The sequence below is a fragment of the Amblyomma americanum genome, chromosome 4, assembly GCF_052857255.1.
Source record: "Amblyomma americanum isolate KBUSLIRL-KWMA chromosome 4, ASM5285725v1, whole genome shotgun sequence".
In the NCBI taxonomy this organism is placed as follows: domain Eukaryota; kingdom Metazoa; phylum Arthropoda; class Arachnida; order Ixodida; family Ixodidae; genus Amblyomma; species Amblyomma americanum.
In genome coordinates this window covers 96,728,755-96,754,270 of record NC_135500.1, presented here as the reverse complement: position 1 = coordinate 96,754,270, position 25,516 = coordinate 96,728,755, and the positions used below count along the sequence as shown (strand labels likewise).

Below are 25,516 nucleotides of genomic sequence, written 5' to 3'. Positions count from 1 at the left end.
AATTATCAGCTGCTAGATCTATCGTGCGAAGTGGCGCATGGGCTGTGAGAGATTGCGGCATCGCTCATAGTTCACGTGCAGCTTCGGAGTGATAAACTCCACAATTTACAATTTTTTATTTTTCTTGCAGCATCACCAGGATAGCATTTTATTTTACCGGTGGTACTAGACATCAGAAAAAATGTCAAGGTTGTCCTCACAAATTCTTGATATTTAAAATAACTAAACTTTTAGTGCCAATAACCATGCCGTCCGATAAAAGTGCGGTTAGTTCTCTTAGCGAAAGCGCCAGCCAACCGCGCGCTCGCGAAAGAAGCACCCGCCGGCAACGACGCCACGCCAAGACGTCCTCACCCTCCAAGCGTATCACCTCGCAGTTCTTTCCCTCCTCTCCCACTTCCTCTCACACCACAACCCCCTCAACCTCCGCACCACTGCTTCCGTTTCCGCTTCCTCGGGAGAGAACGTGCGCGCGACTGCGCGAGGCCAGACGCGGATAAGCTCCGGCTGCTGACGCCGCTCGTAACGCGAGCAGAGAAGTTCGTGCGTGTGACCGTTGGTGCTGCGTTGTAGCCCGCGGTTTCAAGTCCGCCTGCACGGGATGTTTACCTTGCCGGCGGCGCGTCCCGCTCTAAAAGAGCGCGCTTGCAGCAGCTGCTCCGCGTTACGCACGATCGAAGCCGTCCGCACGCGGCGTGGTTGCAGCCCGCAGTCCGGTCGTCGCCAGCGTTGGGACCGTTCCTTATACAAGTTCCATGACAAGCGGACCGAGCGGACGCCCGAACCTCTGACTGGGCGGAGGTGTTGAAGTAGGGCCCTGGTTGCTCGCTGCTTTCGGATACCCTGCCGTGCCCAGAGTGTTGATGAGAGCCGCTCCGGACGAAGCACTTCAAGTGAATGTGTTTTCGATGCCTTCACAGCCAATGTGCTGAAAGGAGAAGAAACAGGTTGAAAGCGTCAGCTGTAGAAGCCGCCTTGGCAGGGACAAAGTGCGGAATCGCACGTATCACTGCAGGCTCCATACTTTTTCTTAGTTTCCCTCTACGTTGAAGTTTGCATTCCTCGTTCTCGTCCAAGACTTATTCGGTGTTAATGCTCCCGTGCGCTCGCTCTTTCGATGTGAGCTCGAAGCTGTGCGTTCTAGACATCATTGTGGGCGCGCTGCAAAGAATCTACCAGCCGCGGCAATTGTGAAGTTTTGTTCCTGTTAATTCAAATGTCTGTATTAAACTTTTTCCGAGTTTCCTTAATTTCATTTTTTTTTTGTCAGACGTCTGCCGCAACCTTCAACACCAAGAAGCCAAGTAGCGGTGTGCGGTCTTCCCGCGACTACTGTTCAGCGTGAAAGCGTCGGCGGATACATCATCATATAAATATGTACGCCATGTGCAACTCCTACAAGAACGTTCCCTACTCTGCACGGGACTGCGCAAGCATCAGGATGTGAAGGCAGCGAAGCAGCCTCTCCATTGCAAGAACGTCATGCACTACACCGCAGGAAACGGCAGCAAAACGCCCTGAGCGAGGTAAGCATCTTTTCCTGCTGACAGCGCTGCTCGCGGCCTCTGTGGGAGGTATGTATACGTGCGGCTATCATGTCCGGGATGGCTGCCGTTTAAGAACAAGCAGAGTACACGCGTCCGGCCCCCGAGTGAAATCATAGTATATGAATGCCACCGTTTCGTTTCCCTCTTGCTTGTTGTGCATGCATGTAGTATGTTGACTATGTGAGGGTGAAAATTAATTGCGCAATTATTATTTTACGCACGGAACTATTCCTGTAGTCGTCTGTGATTGAAACTACGGAAGACTCCATCTCAGGTACGCAAAAATATTGGAGGAAGCATTACGCACCGCTTTCTTTTTTTTTCTAAATTTTGTTTTTCTTAACTCAAGCGATAGAGCAGTGGCATGTTCATACATCCAGCGCTTGTTTAGCTTTCAACAATATGACGCGGTAAAACCAACCACGACTCCACACACTAGCAACATGAAGCTTCAAGCGATCCTCCGCGGTACAGCCACGCCCATCAGCTTTCTGGCTCGGTTGTAGCTTGGGTAGACTTCCTCCGGTGCGAGGTTCCAATTATTCAACGGGAAATGATCGAGATGAAATGCAAAAATGAACGCGTAAAAACAGAACACATCCTGCTGGCAGCAGAGCCTGCACGTTTTAATTCATTAGTTACTGATTCACCGCAGTTGCAGTTGAAACAGGATATGTCCGAGAAAGAGAGCGAAAAACCATCCGCCGACACAGTTGACTGCCCAACGGTTTCCTCATTCCTCTGCGCACTTGCGCGTAAGTCCTGAGTGACATGTGGCTCCCCCTCATCAAAATGACACTCATGTTGTAAATACTATCTTGTGTTTTTGTTTTTGTTCTGATTTATCATTCAGCGTCCTGTATCTTGTTTGCTGATTTTGCTGTTTCTGAATTTGTTGATTTGTGTTGTCCACTCCTGCCTAAGGCCTGATAATAAGGCTGGCAGTACCTGTAAAATAAATAAATAAATAAATATGCCATGTGCACACGTGGTCAGAGGAACACAATGAAATCAATGCATCAGCATATATATATAGTAATGCAATACACCTAAATTCAGTGCCCTACTTACTATGCACCAGCAATCTGTTTTGCTTCAGTCCATCTTCACTCAGCGCATCACTACATCCACATAAATACATTTATGTACACTTACACATATGCATGGAAATACACATGCGTATTTTTGTTTGTATATGATTTGTCTGTGTCCTGAAAAAGCGTTCAGGTTGAGGCTTGCAGTATGTTGTAAATAAATGAATAAATAAATAAAAAGCAGTGGGCTCAAATAAAGTGCCCCTAAAGCGAATTCAGGAAAAAAGAAAACTTCCAGCTCAACCCGTGAAAAAGGGCCGCCGCGGTGGCTGAGTGGTTACGGCGCTCGGCTGCCGTCCCGAAAGACGCGGGTTCGATCCTGGCCGTGGCGGTCGAATTTCGACGGAGGCGAAATTCTAGAGGCCCGTGTACTGTGCGATGTCAGTGCAAGTTAAAGAACCCCAGGGGGTCGATATTCCCGGAGTCCTTCACTACGGCGTCTCTCATAGCCTGTGTGGCTTTGGGACGTTAAACCCCCATAAACCAAACCAAACCAACCCGGGAAAAAACTTAGTTATTATAGACAGCAGGTTCCTTTCAGAAGTGGGCCGCGCTTTGTGCTAGAGATGAAGCATAGCACCAAGCGTTCTCGGCAGACGGCCACCAATAGCAAGATGACGTAGAACCGTGACTAAACCGGTGTTTTCCAACTAAACTGCAACTCAACGTGCTTACGAAATAACAAGTGACGCATTCTGTCAACGTAAAAAAGATCCGCGCAGGGTGCAACATTACCGCTGTCTGCTGTTTCGCAGGGCAAGCAAAACGAAAACTGGAGCTCGTGTATATGGGCGTGTGCTTTCTCGGCATCGCTTGCACAGGGCGCTGCGCAAGCGTTTGGGGGGAAGTTGAGGCAGCTTGGATAAACGGGCACGTCTAGTAAATGTACCACAAATGCACAGCCAAACCACACGCTCCTTCCGAGAGGCATTGGTTTGTTATTCCTGTAAAGATATCATTTCCAGACGTGTATAGTGCGTCCACACACAATCAACAGAGGAACCACGAAAACTACCTTGTTATACAAACAAAGAGAAACTATAAATAAGATCTTGTTTCACAGTCTCCAGGCGGTCGGCTGGTTGTGTTTAAAAGACCCGGGAGTTGCTTACAAACTTGGGAGATAGCTTGCCGACGTTTTTATAAACGTTTTGTGTCTATTTACGGGTTCCTTTCTCTGGTTTTATTTTTCGCACGCCTTCTTCCCTGCGCCTGTCTTTCAGTTTGGTGTCAGCGCCCGGGCTACGGCTCAGCGACTGAAGAGTTCTGCCATACTAAACGCGAAGCTGAGGGCGGATCCGATATGCGGCTAAGGCGGCCGCCTTTCACTAGATGCACAGTGCAAATAACTGCCGTGTACAATGATTTCAATCCTGGTTAAATAGCCGAGAGTTCTCGCAATTCCTCTGGAGCCATCCACCACGACGTTTTACAGGTGACGTTTCTGTTGGTTCTGCGTGTGAAGGGTTTGTTATTATTGCCTGTTTTTAAGCATAATACGCATTTAGGTCCCATTCTCAGCAAACACAGGAGAACGTCGTACGGAAATCGCGGTGAACCTGTCGCCGAACATTCCCAAATTTTCCTTCCGGATGACAACATATCAAAAAAGTTTGCCACACCGTAGTCCTGAGAGACATTTAGAACCAGTGCAAGCGCAGACAGATGTTTAAAGAGAAGTGTCGCTGATCTGTCAGTGGCCGCGGTGTGTGTATCTAGGTATGTACGGATTACTCTTGATTCCCGTTTTTATTTTCCTGTTCTCCCCCTACATGTTTTAAGTGGGAGCCTCTTTCGCTATGTTGTTGTTGTCCTCTGTTGGAGTGGCACATGTCATGCCGCAGTGGGAGATTGGCCATGTGTTTTAATGCTGGGCGGCAGCCGTGCTGTCGAGCCGGATGAATGAAGAAATATTGATCTTTGTCTATGTTCGCCAAGTGCAATCCTGTGTGCCCACACAAGGATGTGAGAATGCAGCCAGTGTTGCCTGATACTTTACTAAGACCAAAGGGGAGTGAAAACAGCGATCGACGCTGTACCCGCCGCGGTGGCTCAGTGGCCTCCTGGCCTCCTGATCCGGAGTTCCCAGGTTCGAACCCGACCGCGGCGGCTGCGTTTTTATGGAGGAAAAACGCTAAGGCGCCCGTGTGCTGTGCGATGTCAGTGCACGTTAAAGATCCCCAGGTGGTTGAAATTATTCCGTAGCCCGCCACTACGGCACCTCTTTCTTCCTTTCTTCTTTCACTCCCTCTTTTATCCCTTCCCTTACGGTGCGGTTCAGGTGTTCAACGATATATGAGACAGATACTGCGCCATTTCCTTTACCCCAAAACCAATTATTAAATTATTATTGATCGACGCTGAGCGTTCTTCCCAGAGCGAAGAAAATATGCCTCTGGACGCAGCGGGACGTAAAGCATAAAATGCGGCGAAGAACGCCATGCGCGCTGTTCAACCAAAATAGAAACGGCTGATGGAGGCGGCTCCTCAAACTGCGAAGGCAGCCAGGAAGACCATGCATGCTTCACATGGAGAAGAAGCTTGCGAAGGCGGCGGCACCTTAAGCATCTATAGGGCGTGCCCAATACTAGGCTGCGAATATAGCACCATCTATGAGCCGTCATAGAAAGCAGTACACCTTCTTGCAATGCATTTCATGCTTAGATCAGCTCTCGACGAATATGAGATAGACTACAACTTTTATGATCAAGCCGGGTGGACAGCGCGTGCTTGCAGTCAACGTGCATTTGGACAGGGAATCCGAACCCCACGTGGTTTTACCTTAGTTTAAGAGAGAACTGTTCATTAAACTGCTTGTTTTAAGCGGATTTTGTGGTCTATTTCACAGCGCGCGAGCAAATACGGTCTCACTGTTCTACACTTCGGCGCACTTATTAACTTGTGACGCCAATACTGATCTTCGCGATAGAAGCTAATTTTAAACTAAGCTCACTGTTGGAGCGTTTTGTTTATTTTGTTCTTTTTTCCTGTTCCTCACCGACGTATTGATTGCACAAGAGCGACCCCTCGGGACTGAAAGCTTCACTTAATTGCTTCATGGCGAGACGAAGTCTAATCGCAGCATTCATTCATTGTGTACTCTGTTGCCCCACACTGATTTTTTTTTTTATAATACCTCTTTCTCTCTTTATTTTGTTTGTGGGAAGATAGCATATGAAGGAACTAGAAGAATAAAAGTTCAGTACTTTGACGTAGACGGAATAGTCTGAACCCACACTTTATTGTGCTTGTAATAAGGCACGCACTGTTCTTTGCTAGTTCCTCAAGGTGCAGTTCTATTCCATAGATAAAATATGGAATTAATTGCAGCGCCTTAGTTTCACTTTAAATTATAATTTGTATTCCTGCTGCTGAGGCATTGATTCAGAAAAAAAGCGATGAATGTTTTTAGAAAACTGAATGCTATAGCGATAAGCGATTGCCACGCCCTGAATGACAAACCACTGCCACAGGCCAGATCTTCAAGGTGCCCTCAGTGGTGCGAGAGAGCCGTGTGATATAACATTGCACATTTAATTCCTTTTCTTGTTCTCTCGCATGCAGCGAGTATTCCTTAATAGTAGGTCTCTATATTCAGCGTACGCTCCGCTGCATGTCATACCATAAATTAAGGATGTGTGAAAAATGAGTTTTTCTCGCTTGTTTTCAGGCGTGTTGTGAGTGGAAACGAAGGGCGTATGCGCGACATCATTCGCGCAGAAAATCGCGTTCGCGCAGAAAACGTTTCGTTTCTACAGACTGAACAATACATAAAATAATAAATCAGTTCCTTAATTTAAAACCTAAAGAAAAAATCAGTTTCTCGCTGTTCATGTAGCGTAAAATTTCAGAGTCGGCTATATGCCTAGAAGGCGTGTTTTCACGTAAGCAAAATTCACATATGATCGTGCTCATGCGCCAGCTTCTGTTATTCAGAGCAGTACGTACAGTCTTTGTCAAAACTACACAACCCAAGAGGACTGCTTCTGAGCCTTGCAGCGCGGCTGGACCCTAATCTCACGATGGCGGTACGAACTTAAGTCCTCAGCCCTCCCAAGCTTAGAACTGTCAGATGTGCTTAAGAGCCGCGCTACACCGCATGGAAGCAGACCCCTTGGGCTGTATATTTTTGACAAAGACTGTACGTGCGCACCGCTTGCCGCTAAGCGCGGTGCGCTGGAACACATTCCTGCCGGCGGTAACCGTTACCAGACCCCTTTCCCCTCTCCCTTTCTCTCTCGCCGGCAGGCCGTCCGTCCGTCCGTCGAGAGCCGTGTCCACCGTTTACTACGCGCGGCTTATCTCTAAGAGGCGAGAAAGGCTCGAGCAGGCGCGGATAACGGAGGGCCGTTCTCCCTATCTGCGCACATTGTCCGCATAATACAGTTGCGGCCCCGTCTCCGCCGCTGACGACGACGCTGACGACCGAAGGGGAGGAATCCGCGAGCCGCGAGAGGAGTCGCTCTTCAGTTTGAGGCGCCGATGCACATCTTCGGCGCTCGAAGAGCACCGCAGCGCCCAAGGCGCCCGCCGTGTTTTCTGTGAGAAGTGCCGACAAATGTTCAAGACGGCGACGGGAGGCATGACTCGACGCAACGGTAAATTCTCGCACTCTTCGTCGTTTTCGTTGACGCCATACACACCCGCATTCCTAATATAAGTCCCTTGTGATATATGTTCCGGCAGCACCTTCGGTGAAATAGTGCCGACTTTTATGAGGAATGTACGGAACAACAAGCAGCATTTAACAAGGCAACCCCTGTATTCGCACTCGGCGTGTTTGGCGGCAGCGTTATATGCTGCTCAAACTAGAGAATACTGAAAGGCCACGCATCTTCAGATGTCAATGCCCTTGGCTCCTGTCTACCACTGCATGCCTCTTGACAAGTTGCTTATACTGCTGTCTCAAGGTGCACCGTACACTGAAGTCCTGAACCGACTCGTTGCGAGAGTACTGCCAAAAGAGCGACTGTGTAAAGTTGCAGGACTTAGATAACAACTTCAGCTGCGGTTTGCAATGCTGCTGACCATGCACCTCATTTGGCATTTAAGCGCTGAACAATGTGCGCAGTTATCGGTCGCCGCTTTTGTAGCCTTTAATCGAAGCAGCAAAGAACCGGCTTGTACCCGCTCTCGCAGCACTGACTCTATAGCGTTCTCGTTAAGCTTGGCCTGCTCCTAAATATTTGACTGCTCGTATGTTCGTAGCGTAAAAAAAAACTTTTTGGCGCGAAATGCACTACGTGTTGAACAACAAAACGGTTCACGCACAACCACCTTTTTTAAAAAAAAAGCTGAAAAATCATACATGAATGGGAAGTGAGGATAATGCATACCCATGCAGGAAAAAGCATTTCGTAAAGTACTCTGTAAAAGTGCACCAGTTCGGAGGAAAAAAATATTTCGCTCACGAACGCTAACTATCCCTTCTACAGGGCACCTTTCACGTCTGTCGGGAAAAAGAGGCATGCTTTTACTAAAGTGGCTATTCCATCACGGCAAAATCCCGCGTAAAGTGCAATGCACATCTGTCTTTTCCTGCGTTAAAGAAAATAAAAACGAGCCACTTATGTGGCCTAAATACCAGTGCAAGGTGGAGAGTATTTCTTTTGCTTTACGGGGTCACCTTTTCAAGAATTGCATAGCAATAAAGGTGATTTCTCCTTTCATTCCGTCCTTTATTCCTTCCCTTACGGCGCGGTTCAGGTGTCCAACGAAATATGAGACAAATACTGCGCCATTTCCTTTGCCCCAAAACCAATTATTATTATTATTATTATTATTATTATTAATATTATTATTATTATTATTATTATTATTATTATTATTATTATTATTATTATTATTATTATTATTATTATTATTATTATTATTATTATTATTATTATTATTATTATTATTATTATTATTATTATTATTATTATTATTATCAGCCCGTCAAGTTGGCTGCTTTCTCTAAATCAGGTTCCTTCTCTTAGCGACAGAATAACATTTATGTTCCTCGCAATTTCCATGAGTGTATCTGTAATTTACATTTGGATATGTATATTGATGCATATGTACTGTAGCGAACAGAATAATTTGGAACATACATCCGTATTCAAACTCTTCTGTCACATTCCATAACGTAAATAGGAATGCTTTCTGCCTTGATGTGCAAGGGTAAAAGTAGATACTATGTGCAGAAGCATCAAACACGCACTGCTTTTCTCTAGTTAACGAGCCAGAAGACTTTGATCAACGAGGTGTGGTCTATTTACTTTTGTCCGCGACTGTACATAGCTAAATGTTCCAGATCATAAATTGTTGCACGAAAACCAATGGACCGGTAGCAAACAGCATGGAGAAAGATCACAGTGAAGGAATGGTTGTACCTGCGGTTGCGCAATTTTTTTTGTGCACATTCACTGAAATACCAAGATATGAGAAACGTATTTTGACTGACTCTGGCAAGAACTTTACCTCGGCCGGGTCTGAACACAATATTACAACCACGCTGAAAAGTCTACCTACGTTGTGCAACGAATTCAAAATAAACCGGCAATAATTACGCCAAGCGCATCACAGCTAGATAAAGTGCGTTGTTGTATGTGTGTTTCGTTTCATCAGTACATGTTTCGCCTTATTACTTAAGGTACATTCTAAACGCACGAGACCCAGGCTGATAATAACCTGCGTATGTGATCTCGGCACACACTACAGAGATAGCTGTGTGGGGCACATCGTTTGTCGACCCAATACGTCACACACAAAATCTTCCGGGAAACTTCTGGGCAGCCTCTAAGGAAATTTCCCGAAAAGCTTTCAAGTTCTAGTACGCAAGAAGAATACTGCAAATGGCTGAGTCTGAACCAAAAGGGACACTTCAGTTAGGGATGGGGTGCTCCAGAGATTACAGCAGCCGTTGTGGTCATTCCATTCAAATAGACCGGGAAGGGGTCATACTTAAAGGAGGGAGATGGGTTGTGCGTGTGCTGTAAGGCATCGCTATGATTTAACAGTTGGGAATGGTGAAAGGTATTGGAGTGCTGTCATCGGTCATCTTGCAGATTCATACATATATATTGTTTCCATAAACAAATTCTTCATACGCACACAAACCTCTGCGTGCTACTCCTATAGAAATAAATTCCCACCAACCACGTCGAAGCCCACGCATTCTACCGATACTTCTTAGCAGGGGCGGATTGTTGGGGAACTTTTCTTGAAGGCCGCACTATTTCAAAAAGAGCATTTGTGAAATTTTCCCCGTGCAAAATATTTGTGCTGCATACCCAACCTATCTCGTCGTGTAAAATAGGACGCCGCGGTGGCTCAGTGGTTATGGCACTCGGCTGCTGACCAGAATGACGCGGGTTCGATTCCAGTCACGGCGGTTGAATTTCGATAGAGGTGAAATTCTAGAGGCCCGTGTACTGTGCGATGTCAGTGCACGTTAAAGAATTATTTGCGTTAATAAAAATTTGCCACTTGGAGCAACACTCGCCTAACGTGTTAAGGAAACCAGAAAGAGCAGAATGGTCGTTATGACTTAATTTTTTATATATCACACAATAATCAGCGAAAAGTTTAACTTTGCACCCTATATTATTGGTTATACCGTTAATAAAAATACGAAACAGCCTTGTGGTACTCCAGGTATGGCAGGTACGATATCAGATGGCGTATGACCGATCAAAACAAGCTAGGAGCGGTTTGTTAGAAAATCTGTTATCCAATCGGAAACTTCTCCCTTCCCAATAGCTTGTTCCAGTTTTGCAATGAGCTTGGCGTGACTCGCCCAATCAAAAGCTTTACAAAAATCAACTAAAATCATGTCAATTTGAGAACGATTATCAACACTAAAAGCAAGGTCATGAACTAACTCTGTTAGTTGAGTGATGATTGATAAACCTGATCGAAAACCATGCTGGTGGGGCGAGAGTATTTTTCCTCCTTCTAGAAAGATTGTTATGTGTTTTAAAATGATATGCTCTAGTATTTTGCATGAAGTGCTGGTGAGCGATATAGGTATGAAATTAGCAATATTATTTTTGTCTCCTGTCTTGTGGATCGGTACTATTTTAGCCTTTTTCCAATCACGTGGCAGATTAGTTTTGATGTTTTTGAATTTGTTTATTTGTGTTGTCCACTCCTGCCTAAGGCCTGATAATAAGGCTGGCAGTACCTGTAAAATAAATAAAAGATAAATAAATTAGCATCTGATAGTGACTTACGAAAAATCTGTCCTAGATATTTACTGCACCACTCAGCGTATGTTTTTAGGAATTCACTTGGAATTTCGTCAGGACCGTTTGCTTTTTTGGGGTCAACGTTGAGGAGAAGAATGTGGATTCCGGTGTCTGTTATTTTTAAGGGATCAAGCACCGAGGAACGGGGTGGCGGAAGAGGGGGAAGGGGGAAGTGAACCGTTGTCTTTCGTGAAGACTGACTGGAAGAAATTGTTGTACTGATTAGCCTTCGGTTAATTCTTGTATGGTGTTATGCATACCTAACTCTGCCAGGCGTTCGTTTTTGGAGGTTTTGGGCAAGCATAGCGCTGCCTTAGTAGCTTGTCTGATTATAGAGTTTATTATTTGTGCTTCGGTTACATTGAGGTCGAGGTATGGGGTAGAACACGAGCACAGTACTCTACTCATTATGTAGGCTTGTACCACTCGGGATTACCCGCTTCCCTTAGTCCGTGAGCTTTACCTGTGACTCTACCTATCAGCTGAGTAGTTGCTGCTAGCGTGCTCTTTAACCGTTTGATGATTTCAGTATTTTTCCCATCTTCTTGGAGGTAGCGGCCTAGGATGTGAATGGTTCGCACCTGTGGGACCTCTCTACCGTGCACCCAGATTCTGATGGGAGTGTGGTACGTTCTGCCATGTGGCGGGTTCAAGAGAAGTTCAGATATTTCTGGTGAGCAATTGAAGCCTACCTTCGTGACATCCTCCTGCATTATCGATGCGGCTGTTAGCAGTGTCGTTTCGATTTGGGCGTCTGATGCATATGTAGTCCACAGGCTCATATCATCCGCGTACAAGGTATGGTCAAAATGGAGAATGTGCTGCAGCTTCTGCGCAAGCGTATTAAGTACTGCGTTAAAAAGGAAAGCTGACAGCACGAAGCCTTGCGATGTGCCTATGTTCGCTAGTGTGTAGCGCGTGTTGAAAGGTCGCCTACGCATATGCTTGCCGTTCGGTTCTGCAGGAAAGCCCTTATGTAATTGTAAGTTCGCTGGCCAACTCCTAGGTCGGTTATGGCTTTTAGGATGGCCTTGTGCTTGACATTATCGAAGGCCTCCTTGAGGTCAACTGCCAGTACTGCTTTGGTGTGTAGGTATGAGGGTGTCCAGAATATCCGTGGCAAGCTGAAGCATATAGCAGCTTGCGCGGATAGGCCAGATGAGAACCCAATCATTGAGTGTGGGTATTGACCGCTATCTTCCATGTGGGTGTGCAGTCTAGCCAATATGACGTGCTCAAATAATTAAGAGGGGCCGTAGTGGAGGGCTCCGGAACAATTTCGACCACCTGGGGATCTTTAACGTGCACTGACATCGCACAGCACACGGGCGCCTTCTGCGTTTCGCCTCCATTGAAACGCGGCAGCCACGGTTGGGTTCGAACCCGGGTACTCCGACTCAGTAGCCGAGCGCCCTAACCACTGAGCCAACGCGGCGGGTCCGTCTCGTTCTTGTTTTTAGGCGGAACTGGCGCTGAAGGTTTAACCCCTGCGCCATATAGTACTGCCTCTTATGTTCTCTTTGTGATATGCCTGCCCCCAGAATCCTTTTATGGTAATCCGGTGTCCTCATGTAATTTTTGTTGACCCGCTTCACTTAGCTTAAAGAGAAAAAAAAAGGCCGGTGGCTCGTGAACTTAGCGCACTTCGGGCTTCAAGTATGGCGATGGTTAAGCGTGAAAGAAGAAAGCTTTACCCATACATGCCGAAACTTAAGGAATTTAAAAACTAAATTTTTTATACAAAATGTCAATTTCACTTCATAATTCATTATCATCATTTTATTGATGCTGTAAAGAAGACGCACATCTGTGCTAAAGACGAAGGCTATCCTGCGCTTCATAGGCATTGCCATCGCCTCGTGTGTGTTGTGAGGACACGGTGGGACAGACTTCGCCGTTGCGTATCAAAGTTGGCTAAGGCTTTGGTGTAAGGTCAGCTGGTTCTAAGGGGATAAGCCCGAAATCCAAGCCAAAATTCAATCCTGTGCTCGACCTCGGACTTTTTTCGCCGCTGCTCCTGTCGTCCCAGTTCCTTTAAATAAACCTCCGTCTTACATTTGGTGGACGTGCCGGGTGACAGCCCTGGAAGTCCGCAGCCATGCTCTCGCGACAGCTGCGATGCCTGAGGACGTTCAACATGAAGCCGTACAAGTGGGCCGTGCTGCTGTCGGAGTCGGCTCCCTTCGCCAACGGGACCCGCGCGCCCATCTTCAGCGGGACAGATGAGCATGATTTAGAAGATTGGCTCATATCTTACGAACGGGTGAGACTTTACAACAAATGGGACAATGTGATCAAACCCATTACCATTATCTTATATCATTAAAGTTACTAGCCTGTGGTATCGGAACCACGAGGTGGACATCCGTAGTAGGTTTGCGTTCAAGACGAATTTCTGGGAAGTCTTTGGTCGTCCGGCAGTCACGAAGCTCCGCCCCGCACAACGCTTGCACGAAAGGTCGCAGCAGGTAGGCGAAACCTTTGCAAGGTACATCGAAGAGGTCATCGACTTACGCGAACGTGTAAACCTCCACGTGTCGGAAGCTGACAAGCTAAAACACATCTTGAAAGGCATTGACGACGGCGCCTTTCAAATTCTGTTAGAGCGCGACTTGCGCACCGTTGCTGAAGTCGTCACTCTGTGCCACAACTTTGGGGAGCTGCGCAAGCAGCGGATTTTGACTCGTTAGCACCCAGGCAGGTCGAGTCGCTTGCTGCGCTGATGCCTCCTCGCTGCTGCAAGAGATAAGACTTTGTTCGAGAAGAAGAATCTGTCCCTTCTACCGAGTCCTTCCAAGCCACCACCATTTTTGGCTCCAGCTCTACGACATGCTATGAAGAGCAGGTTGCTGAGGCTCTTCCGCCCGCCCTCCATTGTTTCCCCTCTGTCTTCGACTCTCACTATAGTTCCTTGGGCCGAACAGTTATCCACCACATCGACACTGCTGCCCACGCGCCACAGCGCCAGCGCCCCTATTGTGTGTCTGCGACCGAACGCCAGATTAATGAAGAGCAAGTTAAATGCTTCAGAACGGTGTCATCCAGCCCTCAAGCAGCCCTTGGGCGTCGCCTGTGGTACTTGTGAAATAGAAAGATCGTTCCATACACTTCTGTGCGGATTAGCGCGCGCCTTAAGATTACGAGCAAGGACGTCTATCCCCTCCCGCGCGTAGACGACGCTCTGGAATGTTTGCAAGGGGCCGAACTGTTTTCATCCCTCTATTTACGTTCCGGGTACAGGCAAGTCCCTATGGAAAAAACCGATCGCCCCAAACCAGTGCTTTTGACCCCCAACGGCTTGTATGAATTTACCGTGATGCCGCTCGACTTTTGTAATGCCCCTGCGACTTTCGAAAGCATGATGGATATTATTCTACGTGGACTGAAGTCGAAGATGTGCCTATGCTACCTCGACGACACTGTCGTCTTTTCTCCCGACCATCTCGCCCGCCTGAAGCACGTCTTGACCCGTCTCTCTGATTCCAGATGGCAGCGAACTTAAAAAAAAACTGTCGGTTTGCTGCACTTCAACTGACCATTTTACGCCACGTTGGCTCAAAGGAAGGCGTTTTTCCCGCCCAGCCAATCTTCCCAAACCTACCTCCATCAAAGATTTAGGGAGCTTCCTAGGTCTGCGCTCGTACTTTCGCCGGCTTGTTCGCAACTTTGCTGCCATTGCTGCGCCTTTAACATAGCTTCTATCCGGAAGTTCCGATTTATCGATATGGTATCGAGAGTGCGAAGACGCCTACAACAATCGCACCGCCTCCTCTCCGCTCCGCCCATACTGCGCCGTTTCGACTTGACCGTTCCCACCAAGGTCCACACGGACGCCAGTGGTGTTGGCCTTTGTGCCGTGCTCGCCCAGCGCGTATCTGGCTTCGATGACTACGTCGTTGCCAATGCCAGTCGCACACTCACCAAGTAGAAGTGGTTTATTTAGTCAAAATAATAAAGAAGGAAAAGATTTTTGCTAGCCCCGGCATCTGCTACCGCTACAGAAGCACCTAAGCTGAGGCAGCGGAAATAAAGTATAGCAGACAGAGTGGAGATATGAAATGAAAGGGGTGAGGGGACAGGCAGAAAGGATAGCAGGAGGGATACTATACACAAGTACTCTATTTACAGGATAATATACATACAGGTCGAGCGCGTGTGATGTAACACTCACCAAGGCTGAATCCAATTATTCTAACTGAAAAAGAGTGTTTGGCCATTGTCCGGGCCCTTGCCAAATTCCGCCGTTACCTCTATGGCCGCCCTCTTGCCGTTGTTACGGACCATCGTGCACTTTGTTGACTGTCCTTCTTAAACCTTTGCGGCATGGCGCCCCCATCTGTGCTCGCGACTTGTGAACCTTATTTTCGATTAGTCTTGAGCTGTTTTCACAAAGTTCGTGATGGCAGCCGCATTTGAAATCCCTGTTGGACGCATTTGTAGAGCCATTTCATGCCTAGAAAAAGTATTGCTTTTCAAAAACAAGAAATAAAGATGGACGTCGCAGAGTTCTACGATGCACCTAGGAAATAGTGTCAGGTGCTGTAACTGCCATCGTTTTTGAGGCAACAGCAACAACTTTTTTCTTTTCCCACGCAGGGAATGCTTTACAATTGGGAACTATAGCGGAGTTTTTGTTGCGAAGACAGCTTCGGATGATAAAAAATGTATTTATTTGTACATAAATATGCTTTATTTTTAAGAATAGGTCTGAAATTTCATGAGCGTGCAAGTGTGCACCTTGCGTGAATTCCTGAAGTTTTTCAGCCATTCATGTTATTTTTTGAAAATAAGTGATGCCATTTTACACGAAGAGATTTTCTTGTTTCTCTCGATAGTGGGACATAATGCGTCTCTGCAAGGGTTAAAAGATCCATCCGGCCGTCTTGCCAGGTGGGCTCTTCGTCTGCAGGGGTATGATATCCACGTGGTCTATCGTACCGGCCGTGAGGGTCGAGACGCTAATGTCTTTTCGCGCTGCCTACTTCCCGCCGACTTTGCCAGCCTTTCCGCCTCTGACGCCTCCCCGCCGTCGCTTCACATAAGCGACATGCCCTCAGCGCAACGTGCCGACCCTGGATCGCTTCTCTTCTCGACTTTCCAACCCCACGGCTGCTTCTCCATCCCGTGCTCTCCGCTGACATGCTTCAGACTTCGTGATTCGCGATAATCTCCTCTTTTGCCGGAACTACAGCACCGACGGCCGCAAGTGGTTACTCGGTATACCTAGCCCCTTACGCTCGCAAATATGCGCCTATTTCCACGCTGACGCGCGATGCGGTCACGCGGAAGTTTTGAAGACTTGCACCCCAATCCGGCTGTATACTAGCGCGGCATGTACCACCGTCAGCACGCTTAACAAGAACGCTCGACTGCGCGTCCTGCACTGATATTACAGCCCCTGAGCGCTCCATGGGCGTTGAGTCCGATACCATGCTGCACGGTGTGTTTGCGGCGGTTAGAGACAGCTCGTGGCCTGCTTCCACCCTAATATTGTCTCAAACCCAGCAGCCGACGCCCAGCTGCGCTAATGTCAATGGGAGACACGCGCACGAGCGTTCGTGTCAAGCGTGCTGACGGCGGTACACCTTCGTCCTCAAATACGTCCATCCATGCCTTACCTGTCAGCGTCGCAAGACATCTCCTCATCGTTCTGCTGACGAGTTGCAACCGCGCCCTTGCCCGCATCGGCATTTCGACCGCATCGGCATTCGATCGACTGCGGCCGACAACCGTTGGAATATATCGTTGCGGTTGACCATCTGACGCGGCATGCCGAAACCGCCGCTCTTCCGGCTGTCACAGCGGCAGACGTCGCCTCCTTCCTTCTGCAGCGCTTCGCCCCTCGTCACGGTGCACTTCGTGAACTATTTAGTGACCGTGGCCGCGTATTCTTGTCCGATGTTAATTGTCAAAGCTCTGCTCACCCAATGCAACATCATTCATCTAATTACCTCCGCCTGCCATCCGCAGACCAACATGCTATCTATGTGCATCGCTTCTAACCACTCTAACTGGGATCTCGTTCTTCCTTATGTGACTTAATCATACAATACCGTTACGCAGTGCCACTACCGGCTTCTCTGCTTTATTCATTACGGCCGTCATCCGTCTGCTACCATGATACCATTCTCCCTTACCAACCTGAAATCTCCGAATGTACCCCTGTTTCTAAAACCGCGCCATGCAGAAGCTGTAGCCAAACCGCCCGCTCCCTCACGACTGACACCCAGTATCGCCAGAAATCCCACCACAACAGCTGTCGCCCCGCCCCGCTCTTCTCTACTGGCACACTTGTGTGGTTCTGGATACCCTCAAGTACCCCTGGACTGTCCTCAAAATTTCTTGCCAAACACAACAGCCTTTATCGCGCCTTGCAGCGGAGATCTCCTTTTAACTACGCCGTGGAACTCCTCACGCCGTCTCCCGATCTGTGCCGCCGCGGACACGAGGCAGTTCATATCTAGCGCCTCAAGCCTATACTACGACCCCGGCATTTTGCCGTCACCCTAAGTCGCTACGATGGCTCCTCTTCTCCCCGGGGGCTGATTGTGAAGAAGAAGACGCACATCTGTGGGAAAGACGAAGATGAACCTGCGCTTCAGCGGCATTGCCGTCGCCGCGTGTGTCTGTGGTGCTCGACCAGGCTGACCTCCGACTGTTCTCGCCGCTGCTTCCATCGTCTCTGTTCCTTTAATTAAACCCCCGTCTTACAATGCGAATATTTTTTTCAACGCCGACATTTCAGCCGTCCTAGAATGCAGGACATTAGGAAACAGCGCTACCTATTTCAAGTGGTAAAGCTTCAAACATTTTGCGTCGACTTTAAAATAATATCTTTCAGCACGTGTGGCAGTTTTCTTACGACAATGCGCAAATCGTATTATCTTTTCTTGAGGAATCACAATGTGGTCGATGCGGTCTAATCTACTCTGCTTTCAGAGAAGTCCTGGGGCTATTTCGGTAAGCACACAACGCAACGCTTGCAAGGGAAACGTTTAGAGCCTCTTCAATCTATACTAGTCAACGCAAGTTTTTACGCGATAAACTACTACGCAAAAAAGCGATGACCTACGTGTATAGGCGGAATATATAGAACAGTAAAATCAGCGAATACCAGCGGAGCGACAACGAGCATTTCAGCTAATTCAGGGAGTAAAATAATGGATGAAATTAAACTCAGTCAGCCTTGCCAGACCGGCGGCAGTAGAAACTGCAGGCTTTAAGAAGTTGCTCAATGTGTACATTGAAACGTCGACGACCGTGCGACAGCGTTCAGTCCCCTAAGAGTAAGTGGAGTGATTCTCGTTCAGCTGATTTGGGAACGTGTGCAAACATGGGGCTATCGCGAATACGTAAACAACTGTGAACAGATATGTGTTCTTGGGAACACAGTGCCACAAAAGGTGCAGCTGATTACTTGTGTTCGAGCCAACAAAAGTTTCGGCTCTTGGCAAATGAAAGTAGGCCAGGGCAATCAGTGAAGCGTTCTACATCGCCGACAACGACGATGTTCACATCGGATCACCATTGCTGTCGCACAGCAATCGAGATATCGCGTTCATCGCCGACGATCGCAGGCAAATGAATGCAGCGGATGGACACTTGCCCAACAACTCTGGACAAAGGCATTTCTGAGCGGGAAACCGTTTATGAACGCAATTTTTTCATATAATTCAAAATTTCACTATAGCGATCAGTATATCCGCATATCACCCGACGCCAATCTTGCATCTTTTTGTCTAGTGAGGTTTCTGCTATCGTCGAAGCCGTTCCTTATTCATTTTCTATGGATTGTTAACTGTTCGATTCGATCGATGGAAACACTTTAAACGAAACATTTTGCTACATATCAGAACACTGGAGCATTGCCCTCAGTTTTTTCATGGCAGTATCTGACAATTTCCCAATTTTGAAAATTTTCGTCCGAGAATGTTGGACATGAGCTCGTGAACATGCAGGACATCACCCTTGCGTGGGGCTTTGAGAATGTCTCAAGCAAGTTTGTGCACTCGTCCCGAAAAGCGTCGCTGAACAACTGTTCGCCGCTGATGAAGCAGCCTGCGTGAATCAGGGGCGAGCCCATTTTGGATGCAACGGAAAATACGGAATCGGACGCTGAATCGGGAAGCATTGACAGCTGCGTCGTCAAGAATTAGGCCATCGTAAAGCCTGCCATCACGAGGCGAGGCGCTTGAACACACTGAAAATTTTTCCGACTAGGATAATGCGGTTCGAGTTGCCTAGTTTTCGTCTAATTTGGACTAGACTGGACACCACCATGCGGGGGAAGCAGACTTAAAGCACTCAGTATTTCAATGTATAAATGCGTTTTTTTTTCTTTTCTGCTCCGGAACCAGAGTTTTACTATTAACGAACAACGACTGTACCCTAGATACAAAGCATAACGCGAAACATAGCAGCGGCGGCCGGCTGCTTTGAAGCCTCAGAAAGAGAAGCTGCTGTTTTGATGTAATACAGCGCGGCCCTGTCTCTCAGTGAGACCCGTCTCTGCCGCGCCGTATCACATTGCTACGTCACACCAGGCTGCCCTAAAGCGCCGACTTACTGATTCACACCGCCGTTAGTCTGAGTGCCGCTCGGGGCGTTTTTGATTCGGGTTGAGACTTCGGAAAGTTTCGCATAGTTTCGACTTCAGTTTCGGCGTCCGGTTCATCATGGTTTCGGAACGATGTGCGTCCCAGTTTGTAAAGGCCGATTCCCCGCTTTCCTTTACTACCACGTACTTTGTCCTACGTAGTTCTACTTTTGCCTGCAGGATAATTTTTTTCTTCTTGCTGCCTATGCCGCATTCCTCTGCGATATTTGTCCTAGTGTGGGAAAGAAGAGTTTTGATGGAAGTAGCAGCAGGCCGGAGCGGGGAATTGTATCGACGTTATGAAAAGGGAGTCAAAGGCCAAGAGTAACTACATGCTGTTCGCCTTACTCTTACTTAACAGCTGTCAGGACACCAAAGAATGCGCCAACCAAGGCGTGAACAAAACTCTTTTATCGTTGTCTCCCAGCTCCTCGTATAATGTGCTCCATTCTCCTATTGTTTTAACGGCTTTAGCAGCTTATCCTGGTATTCACAAACAAAAATTGTCATGGCTGTGAGTCTCATGAGAGGCTTTATTAAATTGGTTGTTGGGGAAAGGAAATGGCGCAGTATCTGTCTCAGACCTCGGCGGACACCTGAACCGCGCCGTAAGGGAAGCGATAAACGAGGCACTGAAATGAGAAAGGGAGAAAGAGACGCCGTAGTGGAGGACTCCGGAATAATTTCGACCACCTGGGGATCTTTAACGTGCACTGACATCGCACAGCACACGGGCGCCTTTGTGTTTCAAGTTATTGTTTCGGTTCGCAAAAAAAAATTGTACTGCAATTCCTGGTCTACAGTTCACAGAATGCACTTGTTTAAAAGATCAAGTTTTGCGCTTTGCGGAATATCTGTAGATAACGGCACTTCGTTTGCTTTTTTTTCTTCGCTGAATATGGCTTGAAATTCTCAACGCATATGCTATTACGAGCTTTTGTGATACTTGCGCTCCGCGTTCGCATAGTTTTATTCGCTGGTTGCACACCTTGATCCTGTGAGTTACGTGCCGGGTGCGGACAATGAAGTAAAAAAGATTTTTGTGATCAAAAATTGATCCCTGCGGACATACATTTGAACGCTAAAACGCCCATGTGCTGTACGATGTCAGTGCACGTTAAAGATCCCCAGGTGGTCGAAATTATTCCGGAGCCCTCCACTACGGCACATCTTTCTTCCGTTCTTGTTTCACTCTCTCCTTTATTCCTTCTTTTAGTGCGGTTCAGGTGTCCGCCGATATGTGAGAAAGATACTGCGCCATTTCCTTTCCCTAAAAACAAATTTTGATGTTCATTTTTACATACATCTGCTCACGATTGTATACCGGAGATTACGTATGTGCCATCAATCTGCATTTTATTTCGAATAAATCTTGTTGTCTTGAAATTTTATTTCCCTTCTATTCCCGTTTTGCTTCATTTGAAGCTCATTTCTCGCGGATTCAAGCATTTACCGTTCAGTCTTCACATACCATAGGGCTGCGTCAACACCGCGTCACGTGGTCGCTGATTAGCGCGAGCATTCTTCCCTTATGGTTTCGGACTGCCACAGAAAGAAGTCTACTTCCTCCCATGCGCAGTTTATCCGCTTACATCCATGCATCATATACGTGGTGCCCCGAAGACGTGGGCTCTGAACGACGGCGCGCCGCCAGTTACGATAAGACTGATAAGATAAGCGGTGCTAAAGACACGCCGTAATAATCGCCGCGTCTTGTGACGCGCTGGGCGGGCGTGCGCCGCTTGCGGCCGGCGAGCCTGAGCCCTGTAACATACCAGCTCATCTTTAGAATCAATAGAAGCAATTGAAGTTGGAATCAATATGAAGGCGATCGGTTTAGCTCCGGCTCAGTAAGAACAGCAACTTTTTTGTGGCTTGACGATCACTTTATTCGCAATAAAAGCGACGGTACGGCAAAAACGAACCAAGGGATCAAATGTACAGTGTGTGTTCTTAGTCGTGTTGCAAAAATAGAGCGGTGATGCCAAGAGAAATGAAAACAGCATAACTAATTCATATATTTAATTTTCTTTGGTTGTTTTGATATGTTATGCACACACCGCAGCGGTGGCCTAGTGGTTGAGCAGCCGCCTAGTATGGAGGAGGTTCGGGGTTCGATCCCCATTGCCGCCGGGTGCCCACCGGTGATGCAATGGGCACAAGCTTTCCCCTGGCCTGCTGCTCGGCTTAATCAGGGTGAAATGCTTGGGAAAGGGGTCCTTGACCTCACCTTGAGCAAACGAAAATACCTTGTGCCATGGCGCTGTTTGGCCGCAGATGCCCTTGTACCATAAAAATTCACTATCATCCTCATATGTTATGCACATATTATTCAGTAGGTCAGTAGTGAATTTCGTTTTGTGAGAGCGGGGAATTTTTCAAGGGCAGAACATTGCTAACGACGTCGTTACACAGGCAGTGTTTTCTCGCACAGTGCTGTATACGCAACTTTGAAATGACGTACGAATTGTGCTCTGCAAGCCATGATGAATATATTTCATGTGCATAAGTAAAGATTAGGAAGAGCGCGTCAGGCTTGTTTTCACTGTTGTGAGGAAGTTACTGCTTTCTAGAAGAAATTTCAAGAACTTCACAAGTCTTAAATGTAGCTATTTTTATATATTTTATTCAATAAAATATTTTTGTCGTCTTCATAGAATGTGCGTCATAGTTCGGGTAATGCTAATTTCTTGTTCATAAACATCCGAAGTGTTCTTTTAGAAACTGTCACCTTTTTTTTTTCATTCGTTGCCTCAACGCATGCTTGGCATTGCTTGGTGCCTTAGTATTAACTGAAACCTGGCTGGATGATTCTATTCCAGATTATAAAATTCTTCTAAGTGAATCTTACTTTCTTATCTAGTTGTATTATAAAGAATATAAAAGGAGGTGGTGTGCTTATTGCTACAAAGAAACAAATATCTGCTGTTACAATCGCTGTTGTTACTTTAGTTGAATGGGTTTTGTTACGCTGTAAATTTGGCGCTACTAATTCAGTCATTAATGTTTTCTACCGACCGCCTGATATGACTGACGTATCTTCTGACGAATTTCATAATATCAGAGCGACTAATATGTGCGTTTTCCTAGCTCATTTTTCCTCGTATTTGGCGACTTTTATTTTCCAGATATTTATTGGTCTATACTTTGTGTTAGCTCCACTGATAAGGAAGCGCACGGCTTTTATCATTCCTGCTTAGATTTTTTCTTGTCCAACTTATCACTAATCCTATGCGGCAGTACACCAGCACGGCAAATATCCTTGAACGCGTCCTTGCAAATATCCCAGACGTTTGTTCTAATATACTGCATTTCACTAGCCTATCCGAACACGAAATCATAACCGGGTGCATCACTGAGCCATCCAGCCAAAAAAAAAAAACTACAACGAAGCGAATTAGTTGCTACAGCCGCGCTAATTTTGAAGTTATCAACTCCGAACTACAAACCATTTCTGAGTACTTCCTGACTCATTATTCAGCTCGCTTAGTTGAACTTAAATGGCTGTCGTTAGAACTACCTTGACTAACTTTTGAGAGCCATGTGCCATTCATCAACATATGATATAAAAATGCACATTGGTTCACACGTCGTCGTCGTCGTTTTAATAAAAAGAAAAAGCGCTTGTATCGCCAAGCAGTCAAGACCAGAGTTGCGCAACGGTCCTCATTTTCGCCTTTCATCCCTCATCTTCAAAAATAAATCCTTGGTCCTCTCTCGCCCTCACTCTCACTTCATAGGCACTCCCTCACCCTCTCAATAAGCAGTTTTAACATTCAAATTTTTCTCGATCCGTACCGATGGTACTGAGTCGCAAAAGGCACGAACAGTTGTTCATTGCGTCCGCTTTCGGCTGTGTCTAGCCGCATGGATCCCTGCACTCCGATGTTCTTAGTAGCGAAGAATGGTCCCAAGAAATGGTTTGGTTTAGGGGGGTTTAACGTCCCAAAGCGACTCAGGCTATGAGGGACGCCGTAGTGAAGGGCTCCGGAAATTTCGACTACCTGGGGTTCTTTAACGTGCACTGACATCGCACAGTACACAAGCCTCTAGAATTTCGCCTCCATCAAAATTCTACCGCCGCGGCCGGGATCGAACCCGCGTCTTTCGGGCCAGCAGCCGAGCGCCATAACCACTCAGCCACCGCGGCGGCTGGTCCCAAGAAATAACAGAGACACTGCGCTCATGCTGTAGCCAGTCACTGGCATCAGCCGGGTAAGTTTGATACTTCTCCAGGCTGCGACTAAAACAAACTCTGCCAAAAGAATCGCGGCCATGAAAAGCGCAGAAAACTGCTCACGACGCCCTACGTAGCCAATCACAAGCGAGTGCCAGGAAAATTTCAGCCACGAAATTCCCCCAGTTGCCAGTAGAAGAGAGACTGTCGTAATTAATCGCGCCAACCTGCCCATCGGTGTGCACTTCGTAAGTTTGGAGTGTGCGTAACGGAAAAAAAGGCGGTGACTTAGCTTGGCTGTGCCAGGATATACGTAGCGAGAGGCACGTTTCCCTGGCTGAGCTTGTTGTGGTCACTGTATGTTTAATGATGAGAGACATATAGGCTCCATCTCGGCGGCTATGCGCCGTCTATTACACTTGGCAGTCTGGCATCTCCGTTTGGCAAGTCATTCCTCTCTCTGTTCGGGCGTCTCCGCTGCTGTCTTCGCCTTCTTACCCTCTGTCTCTCTTTGTTGAGTAGCCAAGTGCCAGGCGACAAACTCATTATCTGAAGAGTTAATCTTGTCTTGTCTATGCCGCCGTTTAGCAGCGGCTGGACTCTCATTCTCTGCATTCATGTCAAAGGTTGTGATGCAGCGCCGCCAATTACATCTCCGCCTTTTATACGCAGTGCTGCGCGTGCGACGCGCGGTTCGGGTGATGGAGCGGCGTGCGACAAGGCGGCGATGAAGAGCGCGGCACACCTTTGGGTTCTCTCTGGTTACCATGGTATCGGCGCATGCGTACAACTGCTCATTCGCGTGACGTCACGCGCGGCTCCAACGGTGGAGCGGGCGCGCGGCCGCGGCGAAACGCACGCCGCACCTGCTGCTCCTCTCCAGTTGCCATGGTAACGGCGCATGCGCGCAACTGGCCTCTCCCATGCACCGCGAAATGCTCGACTGGTAGTCAGTGTAGCTCTCGCTAAAAAACTTCACACCGCACGCGCAACAGGGAGATACGGACCGCTGACCAGTGGACTCTGCTGACCAGTGATAGGGGCGACACCTGATCAGCCGCTGACCGAAAGCACAGAGCGCACACAACATGATGGACCGCAGAGAACTTTACTTTCAATCAAGTGGCAACAAAACACTGCCACGCCAAAGCTTAATAAAAACAACGTGATTCCCAAAAGTCAAGGTACTGAAGCGCACATGGCTGACGAATTACCAAGTTACATGACGGAAAGATCTTCGCTCGGTAATAACACAAACACAACCACGTAAAAGACAGGACATGCGCAGACTTTCAACTGATTTTATTACGACATGGATGCATGCATAAAATTACAGACCGATCAGCTTACTGTCCGTTGCCTACACTGCATTTGCCAAGCTAATCGCTAGTAGAGTCAGGAGAAGCTCAGAGTTTAATCAGCCCAATGATTAGGCAGGCTTTTGTAAAGGCCAGTTGACAACAGACCATATTCACCCTCTCAATCATGTAAGAAAGAAATGCGCAGAATATAACCAACCCCTGTATATAGTCTTCATAGATTAGGAGAAAGTATTTAACTGAATGGAAACCTCAGCAGTCATGCAGGCATTACGGAATCGGGGTGTAGATGGACCTTATGTAAAAATACTGGAATATATAACGGGTGCACAGCTACAATTGTCCTTCATAAGGTGAGCAATTAAATTCCAATAAGGAATGTTGTCAGGCAGGGAGACACTATTCACCGCCTGTTTACAGGAGTTGTACCGAGACCTGGAGTGGGAACAGTTGTGAATATGAGTTGATGGAAAATAGCTTCATAATTGGCAATTCGCTGACGATATTGCCTCCCTAAATACCTCAGGCAATAAACTGCAAAGCATAATCAAT

The 25,516-nt window shown here is 47.3% G+C and overlaps 1 protein-coding gene across 3 annotated transcripts in view; it reads left to right on the top strand.

The window, feature by feature from the left end:
* Positions 1–25,516, top strand: part of LOC144128147 (phosphatidylinositol 4-phosphate 3-kinase C2 domain-containing subunit alpha-like) — a 52,951-nt gene that overhangs the window by 3,471 nt on the left and 23,964 nt on the right. The window contains exon 2 of one of the 3 annotated variants that reach the window (XM_077661250.1): positions 1,271–1,526. Coding sequence is in view for 1 of the 3 variants with exons in the window: in XM_077661248.1 (XP_077517374.1) it covers positions 7,200–7,239 (40 nt within the window). In the remaining 2 variants the exon portion in view is untranslated. Of the gene's footprint in view, positions 1–488; positions 1,527–7,031; positions 7,240–25,516 lie in introns of those variants that run through there. The other 2 variants (XM_077661249.1, XM_077661248.1) reach the window with 2 other exon arrangements.